This window comes from Scyliorhinus canicula, chromosome 17 (genome assembly GCF_902713615.1).
Source record: "Scyliorhinus canicula chromosome 17, sScyCan1.1, whole genome shotgun sequence".
In the NCBI taxonomy this organism is placed as follows: Eukaryota; Metazoa; Chordata; class Chondrichthyes; order Carcharhiniformes; family Scyliorhinidae; genus Scyliorhinus; species Scyliorhinus canicula.
This window is the reverse complement of record NC_052162.1, coordinates 47,057,040-47,073,607: the sequence shown is the minus strand read 5'-3', so window position 1 is coordinate 47,073,607 and position 16,568 is coordinate 47,057,040. Positions and strand designations below refer to the sequence as shown.

The 16,568-nt window shown below is 47.5% G+C and overlaps 2 protein-coding genes across 5 annotated transcripts in view; both read left to right on the top strand.

The window, feature by feature from the left end:
• LOC119952291 (glycerophosphodiester phosphodiesterase domain-containing protein 5-like) overlaps positions 1 to 2,020 on the top strand; it is a 153,740-nt gene extending 151,720 nt beyond the window's left edge. For all 4 annotated transcript variants that reach the window (XM_038775923.1, XM_038775924.1, XM_038775921.1 and 1 more), the window contains one exon: positions 1,836 to 2,020. In XM_038775923.1, coding sequence (XP_038631851.1) covers positions 1,836 to 1,876 — 41 coding nt within the window. In that variant the 3' untranslated portion in view covers positions 1,877 to 2,020. The remainder of the gene's footprint in view (positions 1 to 1,835) is intronic.
• Positions 2,021 to 10,304: 8,284 nt separating this feature from the next.
• kif4 (kinesin family member 4) overlaps positions 10,305 to 16,568 on the top strand; it is a 99,016-nt gene continuing 92,752 nt past the window's right edge. Inside the window, 2 exon segments of the mRNA XM_038775033.1 lie at positions 10,305 to 10,737; positions 15,706 to 15,829. Of these exon segments, the coding sequence (XP_038630961.1) occupies positions 15,790 to 15,829 (40 nt within the window). The 5' untranslated portion in view covers positions 10,305 to 10,737; positions 15,706 to 15,789.

Sequence of the window (16,568 nt, the reverse complement as noted above, 5' to 3'; positions counted from 1 at the left end):
GCCAATCCAATCCAACCGCCCTGTATAGCCTGTCACAACCCCTCTACCAAGCTGTAACATTGCAGCCACCCCTCATGCCACCAATGACACATCCTTCCATGGTCCCTCACACACCCATGCCAAACTATGGCATGCCACCCACCCCTCTTTGCCCTTAATGCACCAATGACAAACTGTAGCAATTCCATGTCCATCGACCCACAAAGCATGACATAGAACCAAACCCTCCAAAAAAGTCTCTCAAGAGTTTACAGACTTGAAACATGGGGCTCGATTCAACCAAATGGGTACCCACCGATCGTCGGGCGAGCGTCTCCAAGGGACGCACTTTTTCCCCTCCGCCGCCCCGCAAGATCAAGCCGCCACGTCTTGCGGGGCAGCGGAAGGGAAGACGGAAACTGCGCATGCGCGGGTTGGCGCTGGCCAACCTGTGCATGCTCGGCTAACGTCATTAGGCGCCGCTGGCCGCGTCATTCCCGGCGGCCGAGATTTACGGTACGCCACTCCTAGCCCCCGGGGGGGGGGGGGGTAGAATAGGGGGCGAGGAGCGTCTTCCGACGCCGTTGTGAAGCACTCCGGGTTTCACAACGGCGTTGGGAGTTCCGGAGAATTCCGCCCAATATTCCAGTGTAGCCTCACCAAGGCCATGTATAATTGAAGCAAGAGATTCCAGCTCGAGGTACTCAAATCCTCTCGCAATGAAGGCCAGCATACTATTTGCCTTCTTTCCCACCCCCTCTGGAACCTATATAAGGATTCAGAGCAGGAGAAATCAAGAACAAGAGAAAAAGATAGCAAGGTGACTATGAAAAGTTAAAGGCAGATTAATCAAGGGCCAGAATCAGATAAGGACACATTAAATAAAAAGTAGCAAAGGGACAAGGAATGTTAAAAGGACTAGCCTCAAGGTTTTGTAACTGAACGCTCTCAGCATTTGAAATAAAATGGATGAATTAGCTGTGCAGATAGATGTACACGGGTGTGATATAGTTGGTATTACAGAGACATAGCTCCAAGGTGACCAAGGATGGGAGCTAAACTTTGAGGGACATTCAGTGTTTAGGAAGGACATTCAGAAAGGAAAAGGTGGTGGAGTAGTTTTGTTGATTAAAGAAGATATTGATATAATATTGAGAAAAAGCACAATGTGCATGAATCACTATGGACTTATCTGGCGGGATTCGAACCCGGGTACCCAGAGCATAGCAGAGACTCAACAAAAAACAAGGATTTTCTCACTCTTACTGACTGTGGTCTGTGGGTCAGAAAGTCGAGGATCCAGTTGCAGTGAGGAGCCAAGTCCTAGGTTTTGGAGCTTTTATATAAACTTGGCTGGGATTATGGTGTTGAAGGCGGAGCTGTAGTCAATAAATAGGAGTTTTGACAAAGAGAAAGATCAAGAGGCAAGCATGTCCCCAACATATTCAAAAGACAAGTGACTGAGAAAATCATTCCGATCAAGAAACTGGTTTCAATCACAACTGATGGTGCACCGTCAATGTCGAGTGTCAATGCAGGCTTTGTTGCAATTGGCACAAATGATCCTGAATTCTTCCCCTTTGTCAAGTACCACTGTGTTATCCACCAACAAGTGCTAGTGAGCAAGGTTGTCATGTAATGACACTTGTTATCAAGATCTTCACTCAATTCATGCCAGAGCTCTGCAACATTGCTTGCTCAAATCGTGGTCACCTTGGGGTCACCACTGTATTGTCAGACTGCTCATACGGCATCAATAATGGATGATCCAAAACAAGAATTAAGTTATTGTGTTTAGTTTCTGTCAAAAAACCTTTTACCCTTTCAACCGTTTCTATATTCTTTCTCTGTTGCAGAAGTGAAGATGAAAGAAGATTCTGAGGACACTATTCTGTGATCAAGCTTTGGAAGCAAACTTTCGTCCATATCAATGTACATGATGTCACAAGGGCTAGATACTGGCCTCTGAGTTGAAGTTCGAGGTCAATGGAAAATTGTACCTACCTTTTTAAAAACTTTATTACAAATATGTTTCTGTCATCATCTCAGAGTGTGCTTACATAATCAAATGGGTGTAATTGCTTTTTAATCCTAAAATTTGGTCCTGCTTCCCTATTTGACTGAAGATCCCTCTGCCATTCAATCCTATTTCCCTCAAACAAATATGTCCCAATCCAGCAGAAACAACTTCTCTCCTTGACAGTACACCCCAATGCAGACTGACCCTTTCTTCCTGATAGCACTATGTGTGCACCTCCCTGCATTACATCTGTCCATATTACAGCTACACCACCTATACCCCCCCACCCCCCCTCCCACCACATCTTGGCAGTGTTCCCTAACCTAGTGACTGACCATGTTGTATCAAACTGCTAAAAAGAATAACAATTACGGCCAGGACTGCAATGTGGTCAAGAAGAATGACACACACACACCATTAATTTCTCAGGATGAATAGGGAAGGACAATGAATGCTAGCCTTGCCAGTGAATGGCCATTGGACATTTAAAAGTGCAGTTCCATTCACGGTCTTGAGCATTGTTGTTGTCTGCTTGCACTTTACATACATGGTCTTTCAAAGAAGATGTGGACCTTGAAGAGGGAGGAGTGCTGGCATTACAGTTACTTGGAGCGGGAAAAGACTGAAGAGGAGGACATGATGTATGTAGTGAGAACAGTGGCTGTGCTTTACATAGAATTTGCCTGAGCACCTTATGATTCAAGAATCTAGAATCTGATCAGCATGTAGTGATGAGGGCCACACTGATCTAGGCCTTTCACCTGTACTGTACTCAAACTGCAGGATAGTTATGCTAGAATACTGAATGAGGGGGGCACATCCATAAAGTACAAGAATTATGATACTTAATTGTTATCAAAATGAGATGAAACACAAGTCCCCCTGGCCACACAGGCTTTTGCATCACTCTCATCAGTCTTCCTTTTTGGCTTATTGCCATCGAAGATGAAAATGCAGAAGTCTGAGTGCAAGCAACAAATGCCCTTTGTATCAAGTACTCAAGAGTTAATACAATCTCAAAACAATGACACCGTTAAGTGATTCAGAAAATACATTTAATGATATGGTGACCTATAATTACAAGCCACTCTGACGGAATGCTCTAGCTGTGGCTGAGGATGAAGCAGAGCAATGGTAAATGCATGCTACTCAGATGCTCATGGCGGTTTGTCATCAGCGTGGAGGTTCTGGGGTGGTGGTTACCCTCTCTTGCATTTGTGCTCTTCTGCAATCTCAAGAGTGAGAGTTAAAACAAAGCTTCAGCATCCCCCCCGTCTCCCCATCACTATTGCCAGCAGTACAATTGCCTGGAATGATGCCGTTTTCTTTGTCTCTGCTGCAAATATTCTTGGCTCTTTGGGCATATATTTCTCCTATGTCGGAGAACTAGGAACACTATGCTCCCCAAGGTTGCTCAGTTGGGAACTACAGACCTGGGCCCCTGAAATGTGGATGTCATATTGCAATCACCTTGCCAAGTCTGAGTAGGTCACTGAAATGCTTCCAGTACTGGACCCATGTTCTCCTCACAATGCTGCGGCTACTCACAGCGTGAGCCACATTCAGCCAAGCTTGCTTCATCAGCTGATTGGCCTGCTCCTGTCATGAGAAAGAAAGACTGCATTTACATAGCGTTTTTCACAACCACTGGATGTCTCACAGTGCTTTACAGCCTATGAAGTATTTTTGAATTGTAGTTACTGTTGTAAGATACGAAACATGGTAGCCAATTTACACTCGGTAAGTTCACAAAAACAGGAATAATGACCATAATCTGTTTTTGTGATGTTGATTCAGGGACAAATATTGATCCGGACACTGAACGCTGTTCTTCTTCAAAACAGTGCTTTGGGATGTTTTCCCATCTTTGCAGGCAGATGAAGCATTTGATCACATCCCATCCAAAATGTAACGCTGTGACGATACAGCATCCCTCCGCACTGAACTGGGAGTGTCAGTCCAGAGTTTTGTGTTCAAGCCCTGCAGTGGGTCTTGATTGTGTTACAATCCCAACATGTTCCTACTGGACAAGTGAGATCCCAGTACAGAACCTGGCCTGATAGAGCCTAACTTTTATTTTTTTGTTTAGATATTTTGGGTGAGCAGAGTCACAGGGCTGTTGAGGACCTTCTAACAAAAGAATAAAACATTTATTAAACTAGAAATGATTAACTATAATATACTATTCCTTCATCGCAAATTTACGTTTTCAAAAATAGACAGGTTTGTAAGGATAACACAAGTTACAAAAATGTCAGACCCTAACGTCCTCAGTAAGTACACAGTTCATGTAAACCAATAGGCAAACTGTGATCAGACACACCACACTCTGAAACCAAGTGGCTAATGCCACCCAAAACAACTTCTGCAGATTTTTCATCAAATCCCACCCCAGACGCTCATCACACGGTGAGCAACTGGTGTCAATGGAACTCTGGCTTTCACACAAGGGTTTCCAATCTCTGCTCTTGAAGAACATGCCTTGGAATTTTCTTCCAAACAATATTTTCTCTCAGATAACCTCACCAAGGTTCCATCTCCAGGGTTTCACCCTCCCTTTGGTATTCCTCTGCGCTGGATTGCCACAAGCTTCCACGCAATCTCTTAGTACCCAGCTATGCAGGGTGTATTAAAGTGTCACCAATGTTTTGATTACTTCGGATATCTAGCTTCCCACTATCTGACATCTCCAGCTCTGCACCTTGCAGCACTGCCTTTAACTGGAAGCCTCTTTCTTTGCTCTTGAGTTAACTGAACAGATCCTTTTTACAATTTCTGTTCTTTGTTCCGTTAACTTCCCGGAAACTCTCTTCTGTCCCATTCCCTAGTTTCTGAGACTTTCTGTTCTTTAGTTTCTGGGTCTTAGTGTCTGTCCCTCTGTGTTGTCCTGCTTGTACTGGTAGTGTCTGTGGAATACCTCTTGCCTCTGGGTTACCTGGTCCCAAATTAACTCTTAAATGTCCTTGCTGTCTCAGTGTGGGCTTCTGGTTGTAAGCGACAACTTTATACCCACTGTTTGCTTTAGGAGACTTAAAGGGGCAATGTTTAAATTGAAACTAAAACTATACCAAACTGAATCATTGACCGTTAGTATACAAATACAGAGACACAAATTAAGCTTATTGAAACTTATACCTTATTTCTTGTCCCTACTAAAACAAATATACATTACTTAAAAACGATCTCATAATGCTTGTAATTCAAAGGTAACAGTACTACCGACAGAGCTATAGATGATGGAGTAACAAAACACTTTTCCTTCCAATTCGTCCAAAAGAAAGTCAAAGGAAGCGTCCAAGAAATGTGGGGTTTGCCGAGCACGGGTGCTCACTCTGCCATCTCTGCATAAAACAGCAGCCACAATAATGGTTGCTGTTTGTCCTTTAAGTTGAGCCTACCAATTGCAGTGCCTGCCTCCTCCAACCTGCCCCCAATTGGACATTGGGCCACATATTAGCCTTTGCTTCCAAAAACTGGATTGCATATCTAAAAGTAAAGCAGTATGGGGTTGGGACCCTGATGTGTTCCCAATGTCAGGATCCCCACCCCAGATCGAAAATCTTGGCCCGTTGGTTTTTCCCTGTTCACTTATTTAGAATGGGAGTGATAGATTATCATAGAATTTACAGTGCAGAAGGAGGCCATTTGGCCCATCGAGTCTGCACCGGCTCTTGAAAAGAGCACCCTACCCAAGGTCAACACCTCCACCCTATCCCCATAACCCAGTCACCCCACCCAACACTAAGGGCAATTTTGGACACTAAGGGCAATTTATCATGGCCAATCCACCTAACCTGCACATCTTTGGACTGTGGGAGGAAACCGGAGCACCCGGAGGAAACCCACGCACACGAGGATGTGCAGACTCCACACAGACAGTGACCCAAGCCGGAATCGAACCTGGGACCCTGGAGCTGTGAAGCAATTGTGCTATCCACAATGCAACCGTGCTGTGTACCGAACAAGTAAGTTCCATGGGCAAATGAACTGCTAAGTACAACAGGCTTTGTATGTTCTTTACTTGCAATGTTGACTGCAGAATTTTATTATTCCCCTATTTCACGAATGATGGGTCCTCCCCTTGTAATATTTATTTTTCATTGGAATGTGTCAATTCTGTGAATTCTTAAATATCCCTTTAAATGTCTGCCACTGAACCTCTATTGATCTATCCTTAGGCACGTTTGCCAGTTCACTTTAGCTAGCTCCACTTTTATATCCTATAATTGACCTTATTTAAGTTTAAAAACATAGGGTGGGATTCTCCCGAATCTCGCAACGGCCCAAGTCGGTGTAAATAAATGGCACGATCCACTCCGGCGTCAGGCCAACTAGGGGTTGCAGAATCCTCCACATTAGGACGGCGCCGGAGGGGTTGGCGCCACGCCAACCGGCGCAGAAGAGCCGGGGCGAGTTAGCGCATGCGCAGAACCGCTGCCGTAGTTCCACGCATACACAGACTGGCCGGCGTATTCTTGCGCATGCGCAGGGGATGGCTTCTCCGGCCAGCCATGGCAGAGCCCTACAGAGGCCGGTGCGGAAGGAAGGAGTGCCCCCACTGCACAGGCCCGCCCGTAGATCGGTGGGCCCTGATTGCGGGCCAGGCCACCATGGGGCCCCCCCGGGGCCGGATCCTCCCGCGCACCCCTGAGGACCGCACCAGCCCGCCTACCAGCCATGTCCCGTCGTGTGGGACCATGTCCAATTCACGCCGGCGGGACTGACCAGAAACCGACGGCTGCTTGGCCCATTGGGGCCTGGAAAATTGCCGGGGGGGGGGGGAGGGGGCGCTGCCAACGGCCCCCAACTGGCGTGATCCCCGCCTTAAAACTGGGGCCAGAGAATATGGCGGGGTGGGATTCACACTGCCCCAGGGGATTCTCCGACCCGGCAGGGGGGTCGGAGAATACAGCAGAAGTAGTAATAGTTAAAACTGGGGAGAAACACAGAATGGTCATGGACCACAGGCAGACCATCAATCGGTAAATGCAGCTCGATGCGTACCCCCTTGCATGCATATCTGATATGGTCAATCAGATTGCACAGTACTGGGTCTTCTCAACAATTGACATAAATTCCACCTACCACCAGCTCCCCATCCGTAAATCGGACCGTCCATACACTGCCTTCGAGGCGGATGGTCGTCTCTACCACTTTCTTAGGGTTCCCTTTGGCGTCACTAACGGGGTCTCGGTCTTCCAAAGGGAGATGGACCGACCGGCACGGTTTGCGGGCCACGTTGCCGTACCTAAATAATGTCACCATCTGCGGCCACGATCAGCAGGACCACAATGCCAACCTCGCTAAATTCCTCTCAACCTTACCTATAATAGAGAAGTGTATGTTCAGTACGACCCGCTTAGACATCCTCGGCTACGTGGTCCAGAACGGATCCTGACCACATGCGCCCCCTCAAGGAGCTTCCCCTCCCTCACTGCCCCAAGGCACTCAAACGCTGCCTGGTGTTCTTTTCGTACTACGCTCAGTGGGTCCCAAACTATGCGGGCAAGGCCCGCTCACTCATACAGTCCACCGAATTTCCCCTCATGGCCGAGGCACAGCACGCCTTCGCCCATATCAGAGCAAACATAGCCAAGGCCGGGACACACGCAGTAGACGAGACACTGCCCTTCCAAGTAGAAAGCGACGCTTCAGATGTCGCCCTTGCCGCCACCCTCAATCAGGCAGACAGACCCGTGGCGTTCTTTTCCCACACCCTTCGTGCCTCTGAATTTTGGCACTCATACGTCGAAAAGGAGGCCCAGGCTATCGTTGAAGCTGTGCGGCATTGGAGGCATTACATGGCCGACAGGAGATTCACTCTCCTCACTGACCAACGGTCGGTAGCCTTCATGTTCAACAACACACAGCATGTCAAGATCAAAAACGATCAAATCTTGCGGTGGAGAATCGAGCTCTCCACCTATAATTACGAGATTTTGTATAGCTCCGGCAAGCACAACGAGCCCCTAGATGCCCTCTCCCGAGGTACATGTGCCAGCGCACAAGTAGACCAACTCCGGGCCCTGCACGACAGCCTTTGTCACCCGGGGATCACTCGACTGTACCATCTCATCAAGGCTCGCAACCTGCTCTACTCCGTCAAGGAAGTACGGACAGTCACCAGAGACTGCCAGGTCTGTGCGGAGTGCAAGCCGCACTTCTACCGGCCGGACCGTGAGTGCCTGGTGAAGGCCTCCCGCCCCTTTGAGCGCCTCAGCGTTGATTTCAAAGGGCCCCTCTCCTCCACCGACCCCAACACATATATCCTCAGTGTGGTCGATGAGTACTCCAGATTCCCCTTCGCCATCCCATGCCCCGGTATGACGTCTGCCACCGTCATCAAAGCCCTCAACACAATCTTTGCGCTGTTCGGTTTCCCTGCCTACATCCACAGTGACAGGGGATCCTCATTCATGAGTGATGAGCTGCGTCAGTTCCTGCTCAGCAGGGGTATCGCCTCCAGCAGAACGACAAGCTACAACCCCCAGGGAAACGGGTGGGTAGAGAGGGAGAACGGGACGGTTTGGAGGGCCGTCCAGATGGCCCTACGGTCCAGGAACCTCCCAGCCTCCCGCTGGCAGGAGGTCCTCCCTGATGCACTACACTCCATTCAATCGCTACTGTGCACCGTTACAAATAACACACCCCATGAACGTCTTTTTACCTTCCCCAGGAAGTCCACATCAGGGGTGTCGCTCCCGACTTGGCTCGCAGCTCCAGGGCCGGTCCTGCTCCGTAGGCACGTCCGACTCCACAAGGCGGACCCCTTGGTGGACAGGGTACACTTGCTCCACGTCAACCCACAATATGCCTACATGGTTATCCCCGACGGCCGCCAAAATACTGTCTCCCTCAGGGACCTGGCACCGTCAGGTTCCAACAAAACACACTTCCCCACCCAGGCGCCATCCTCCACTCCCCCGGCGCTCCCAACATTAACCCCACCAGGCCCATCCCTCCTTCTCCTGCTCACGCAAGAGGACAAAGAAGATTTCGGTACGCTCCCGGAGTCACCCAACAGCAGACCAGCACCAGCACCGCCATCGGTGCCACTGGCACCGTCAGCACTGGTATCACCGCCTCCATTACGTCGCTCCCAGCGAATCGTCAAAGCACCGGATCGACTGAACCTCTGACGGGCACCGGACCGTCAAAGTTGACATTTTTTTCCTCCCCTACTTCTTTTCTAAGACACTGTACATAATTCTCAACGCTGTATATAGTTCCACACCACCCCCGCTGGACTCATTTTTAACAGGGGGTGAATGTGGTGAACCACTGTTCCACCTGTATTAGGGAATGTAAGGTAGGACCTGTATTACGGTAGCCCCTGCCGGCTGGCTCCGCCCGTAGGAGTATAAATATGCGTGTCCTCCATTGATCTGCCATTTCACCAGCTGCAGCAGGAGGCCATGCATCTGACTGCAATAAAGCCACAGTTGTACCTAACCTTAGTCTTTGTGCAATTGATCGTGCATCAAATGTAAAATTCAATCATATTATGTTCGCTGCCAACTAGGGGTGCCGTCACCATGTTATTAATTAATCCTATCTCATTGCACAATACCACATTGAATATAGCTTGCCATCTGGCTCCAGAGTGTGCTGTTCTAAGAAACTATTTTAAAAATATTCTATGAACTCATTCACGCTAGCTTTGTCCATCTGATTTTTTTCAATTTACATATAGATAAATATCCCCCATCATTATTGTCTTACCTTTTTGACACACTGCCACATCTTAATTTTTTTTGTTTAAAATTTTGAGTACCCAATTCATTTTTTCCAATTAAGGGGCAATTTAGTGTAGCCGATTCACCTACCCTGCACATCTTTTGGATTGTGGGGCCAAACCCACGCAAACACGGGGAGAATGTGCAAACTTCACACAGACAGTGACCCAGAGCCGGGATCGAACCTGGGACCTTGGCGGCGTGAGGCAGCAGTACTAACCACTGCGCCACCGTGCTGACCTGTAATTTATCTTCTTAATACTCTGCCTTAGGAGCTGGTTTAGCACAGGGCTAAATCACTGGCTTTGAAAGCAGACCAAGCAGAAAGCACCCTCCCCGAACAGGCGCTGGAATGTGGCAACTAAGGGATTTTCACAGTAACTTCATTGCAGTGTTAATGTGGCAATAAAGATTATTATTAAACTGTGGGGAACCTTCAGAGGTTCAGCTCCCTGTTCTGCAATAAGAGCAAGGCCAGCCAACTATCAATGCGCATGCGCCATGTCACACTGCGCGTCATATTGCACTCAACTGCGCATGCACGGTTTTGGCAACCGATGTCGTCATAGTGAAGAGCCTGTGGAGGAGAGGAACCCTAAATTAGTTATTCAGCAATGCCACTTCTTTGGAGTGGCTGAGCCTTTCCGATATTTCCTCTCCCCGTATCCCGCTAACTTGGATCTCTGACCACAGTTGTTGATTCAGCCCCTGTGGAACCCAGGGCAGAGCCGGTTCCCCCAGCAACCGCCGCCAACCCCCCATCCCGCCTTGCGATAGGATGGAATGACACCGGTCACGTGATCCAGAAGCGCGGCCTGTGACTGGCTGATCCTGGCCGCGGGCTGTGATTGGTTGGTGCCAGTATTTGAATTGGCGGGCGGTTAATGGAAATGGACCGAGGCGGAATCTAGGGAGGTTGCGGATTGAAAATAGAGTGCCGGTCTGTGAGAGCGATTATTACCGAGGCCGAGCGTTTGAGGAGGCAGCGGGAATCGTTTGAAGGTGCGAGTTTTGTACCCGCTTTAATGGGAAGGAGAGGATTGAGATAGGGAGCCGCTATCTCTGTCGGCGCGCGTTCGCCCAGGTTCTGGCGGAGATCAAGGGCCCCAAGTGTTGTGCTCTTACCACCAGATCAGTCACTGCCTGCAGTATTATACTTGGATAAACACTAATGTAAAGCGGTCTGCTCCAGCTATCATATTCGGGATGGATATGAGTCTATTACATTCAATCCCGTAGATCTGGGTTTAAATGATCCTGCCACTGTTATTTTATAATGGGGAGGGCGTTGGCGGTTCTTCACTAGTGTAGGGTGACTTGATCAATTTCTATTCCTGGTTTAATATGGGTTGTAATGTAGGAAATGGACATCTGAGGCCATTTGACCAATCGGGCTGCCTGCCTTTCATTGACTGATCTGTTTGTGGCTTTAACTCTGCCTGCCTTCTCCATAGAACACTGTGTAGAAGGAGGCCATTCGGCCCTTTGAGTCTGCACCAACCCACTTGAGCCCTCCCTTCCACCCTATCACAATAACCCCTCTGTTTGGTCACTAAGGGCAATTTATCATGGCCAGTCCACCTAACCTGCATGTCTTTGGACTATGGAAGGAAACAGGAGCACCTGCAGAAAACCCATGCAGACATGGGGAGAGTGACCCAGTGGGAAATTGAACTTGGGAACCTGGTGTTCTGAAGCCACAGTGCTATCCACTTGTGCTACTGTTGACTACTTTGTCAATCAAAATGTCTAGGCCTAGTCTTGAATGTATTCAATGCTCCTATTGTGGAAGAGGATTTCAAACACTAATGACCCTCAGAAGAAATGCCTTTTCATCTCTTAAATGTGAGACTCCTTACTTTTAAATTGGTTGTGGGATTTCAACAGTGACTACTTAAGTGGGTGAAAAGAGCTTGGGCTTTGGGATGTCCTGTGGAGTGTTGGTTGGAACTTGCAATTTTCCCATGGAAGCGACAAGCCTATAACTGCTGTTGGGCTGTGTTTTTTTAATTTAAAAAAACACTTTCCAATCATGAGCAATTTAGTGTGGCCAAGCCACCTACCCTGCACATATTTGGGTTATGGGGTTGTGACCCACACAAACATGGGGAGACTGCAAACACCTCATGGACAGTGACTCGGGGTTGGGATTGAACCTGGATCCTGGTGCTGTGAGGCAGAAGTGCTAACTGTGCTGACCTGCTGTTTTATGCTGATAGTAGGCTGTCTACATTTTAATTCTTGCACCTTGAAACATTAGTCCATTCATGATTCATTCTAAGCTTTTTGTCTAAACCATACTGTAATTCCATTTACGTATACTCCATGTTTTTGTGAACTTTCTGCTGTCAGTCCTAAATTTGTCAGGTTCTGACCTTTTGGCTCAACCAGTTTGTTCCACGTGTTAACTAATTGACCAGACTAACTAATTGATAACTTGTACATATTTACCACTCCTTACAAAACACCATGTCAAATGATTTTCTGGTTATTCCATTTATCAACCCCCAAATTGTTATTTCAATAGCTTTTTATACTTATTTTCCCATATTTCTGATTTGAGATGTATTTTCTACACCATGAATATTGAGGATGCATTTCCATACTTGTGTTAATAAACATTTTGTGGTATTTTTGGTTTTACAACTGACAAATTAAACAATATACATAAGTCTATTGTCATAGTGCAAACAAGCCTGCTCCCTCCCTTACAGGTCTCACCTTTGTTAACCCCCTACTCTAAACTAACCCCCCCCCCCCCCCCTTCTGCTGACGATTAATTTTCTGTGAGGAAGTCGGCCAACGGTTGCCACCTCCGGGCGAACTGTAACAGTGACCCTCCAGGCGAACTTGATTTTCTCCAAACAGAAAGCTAGCCATGTCAATAAGCCAGGGGGGCATTGAGCCCCTCCAAGCTAATAGTATCTGTCTCTGGGCTACCAGGGAGGGAAAGGCCAGAACGTCTGCCTCTTTCTCCTCCTGGATCTTCTACCACCCTGAAAATCACCAGCTCTGGACTCGGTGCCACCCTAGTTTTCAACACCGTGGACATGATGTCTGCAAACCCCTAAGTTTTGGGCATGCCCAGAACATATGGACATGGTTTGCTGCCCCCTGCACACCTGCCTTTTACACCAAAGAACCTGCTCATCCAGGTCACTGTCATGTGAGCCTTCAGGCTGAGCCTGAGCATGTTGTGGATGCGTTGACTCTACTCAACGCATCTGCCCAGAGACCATCCTCTATCTCTCTCTCTCCTCCTCATCTCTTCCATTTGCGCTTCAGCTCCTCAGTCTGCATGTCCTCTGACCCCAGTGTTCTTCAAACTTTTTTTCCGGGGACCCGTTTTTCCCAACCTGGCCCACCTTCGTGACCCACGCCGGCCGACCTGCACGACCCACTGTTTTATCTTGCCTTGTTTGCTGCTGACAAAAATGGAGGGAGTGGTTTTTGGGTCCCTTTGGCCCTCGTACACGCTCCTCCGATGGAACCTGTTGGATGAAGGTGAAACCTTCCGGTGTCGCAAAGCATGAAGTCTCCATCTGTCCAAAGTTCTGCATATTTTTCCTGTAAATTTTTATCAAATAAATCCCCCCCCCCCCCCGGAACTTGTAAAAAAAAAGGAAATGAATCAAACCCCCCTGAACTTGTAAAAAAAAATAATGTTAATAAAATAAATGAAAAAAATAAAAACTAAATGAATAAAAACTACTGCAGAACTTGTAAACCAAAAATTTGCAACCGTTTAAAAAGTAGCTGCACTACGCATGTGTGTCCGATTATCGGCCTGCATGCGCATTCTGCGAACATGTTTTTTTTAAAAACGGCCGCATTGCGCATGCGCGCATGATTGGACCCGCATGCTCAAAGCAGCCGTTTTTTTTTTTTTTGCATGGTCTGAGATTGTGATTGGCAAGTACCATGCGCCCACCACCCCCTTCAGTAGAGCCCTGCTCAGAGCAAATAAATCAATCTGGGAGTACACTCTATGGACGTGTGAGTAGAAGGAGAACTCCTTTACTCTTTGCTGCCCAAATCTCCATGGGTGCCCCTCCCCCCGCTCCATGAACCCTTTTAGCTCCTCACCCATTGCTGGCACCCTGCATGTTTTTGAGCTTCACTGGTCTAAACCAGGGTCATTAACTGTATTGAAGTCCCCTCCCAAGACCAGCCTATGCGAATCCAGGTCCAGTATCTTTCCCAGCATCCTCTTTATCAACTCCACATCGTCCCAGTTTGGAGCATATACATTTACTAGTACCACCTGCACCCCCTCCAATTTCCCACTGACCATAATGTACTGGCCTCCCCCATCTGAAACTCTTCTTCCCGCCTCAAACCACTCTCTTGTTGATCAGTATTGCGACCCCTCTGGTCTTTAACTCCAGTCTCGAATGGAAAAATCTGTCTGATCCAACCTTCCTTAACCTAATCTGGTTAGGTTAATGTGTTTCCTGAATCATTACCGCGTCCGCCTTCAGTCCTCTCAAATGCGTGATCATGTGTGCCCTCTTGACCGGCCCAATGAGTACTCTTACATTCCACGTGATCAGTCCTGTCCCCCCCAGCCCCCGTCCCCCATCGCCAATCTGCCATCCTCCCTCTTGGGCCAGTCGCAAGTCCAGCGCTTCCTCGGGCGACACAAAATAGAAATGTTGTTCCTCGTATGTGACCCAGAGGCAGGCTGGGTACAACAGTCCGATCTTCACCTTTTTTCTTTAAGGGTTGATCTGATCTGGTTAAACCCTGTTCTTCTCCTGGCCACCTCCGCACCTGGGCCTTGATAGATCTGCAGGATACTGTTGTCCCATTTGTAGATCTGTGTCTGCTTGGCCCACAGTAAAACACGCTCCTTATCCATTGCCCATGCGGGGGGGGGGGGTCTCCCATTCACGGCTTCCTCGCAAGTGCTCTGAGCCCTGTCCGCCTCCCAAGCGTTGGGGGAATGCCCCATCCCCCAACAGCGTCTTGGACATGGCTGCTATATATGCCCCAGCGTCCGCTCCTTTGGATCCCTCCGGGAGCCCAATGATCCTCTAGCTCTGCCGGTGAGACCTGTTCTCTCGGTACTCCACCTTCTCCAGGAACCTTTTCTGCTGGTCTCTTAGCATCCCCATCTCCAACTTCACAGCTGTTTGATGTTCCTCTGATCAGACAGCGCCTTCTCTACTTTTTGAATCACCTGATCTTAGGCATCCAATCTAAGTTCCAGCTGCAAAATTGTCTCTTTAATCATGTAGTTACATTGTATATCTTGTGTTGCCCTATTATGTATTCTCATGTATTTTCTTGAATTGTTTAATTCCCTTTTCTTCCATGTACTGAATGATCTGTTGAGCTGCTTGCAAAAAAAAAAAACTTTTCACTGTACCTCGGTACACGTGACAATAAACAAATCCAATCCAATCCAAGCAGTCTTGCTTCTGCTTGGCGAAGCCCTCCTGGATAACTTGCATCAACTGCTCCATTGACTGCTGGGTCGACAAGCCAGAGCTCTAGTCCTCCGCCATGCTTTCTCCCACTGCAGCTTCAACCCAAACCTTCTTTGTCTTTCTGTTTCTGCCTCTGCGGGCTCTCCTAGTCCTCCTCTCCATGCACTGATGTGGGAATTCAGTTCACAATTGCATCTCATCATTTTTTTCAAATCAAGTCCGCTAAAAAGTCGTAGGGGGGTGGGAAAGATCTAAAAGTCCGACCTAAGCGGGAGCCACCAAATGTGCGACTTGAGCCTTCATAGCTGCTACCGGAAGTGGCATTTCCATACTCGTTCCACTTATTAGCAGTTCTCCGAACAGTTTTGGGCGTGTTTTAACACTGTCCCTTGATTTGTTTGACATCTAACTTTCTACACCTTCCTCAGTTATTGAATCATCTTCTAATTGTGGTCACTTCCACTGACTAAATGTACTGTCTCAATCCAGTGGTTAGTGTTTCCATTTATGTATTCTTGGCTCTTATTATCTTTGACAGGATGGTAAGAGAAGAGGAGAAGGTTATTCCAGTGCGAGTTGCCCTACGTTGCCGTCCTCTTGTGCAAAAAGAAATCGATGAAGGATGTCAGGTGTGCTTGACATTTACCCCAGGAGAGCCACAGGTAAGAATTTAAACGAGTTGATGGTTTCATATCTTGCATGTGCATTGGTTTTTGGGAATAGATTAGTAATAAGGCAAAGGGGGTTTTAAGGTATTTCCATTCTTCTGTTGCTCTTGTGTGGAATATTGTAGGATCTCTTATTTTATCTTCTAAAAAGGCGATAGTCCGGTTGATTGGAGGTGTTGAAAATACAACTTTATTGCTAATTATTCACTTTAATACACTTGCATATGAACTATCAAACCAATAAATGAGTTGGTTAAAAACATGGCAAAATAAATCATAAATCACAAAAGCATTAATATTTTTTCAAATCACTTTTTAAAAATAAACAAATAGGATGATTCAAGAATTCAGGGCCACGCGGTCTCACTTTTAAGGGAATCCCAGGGCTAGATTCTCCGCCGATGGGATGCTCCTTTTTGCTGGCAGTCTGGGGATTCCCTGTCTGTGTGGGGCTGCCCCATGATGGGAAACTCCATTGACTAGCCGGCATAGTGGAGCATTCCCCTCCCCACCCCAGCAGGGTAAAACAGAAATGTGGCGGGGCGAAGAATCCACCCCTTACCTATGGTCTAATCTTTCATTGTTTTCTAATTCTCAGCTGAGTCCTCTTGATTTGTTCCAATAGATGTCTGTTACTTGGAGGATGATCCTTAATCAAACATTGGACATCAGTAAATCTTAATTCAGTGTCTACGTATGCATCCTCACACCCACTGCTGGCCATAGGTTCTTG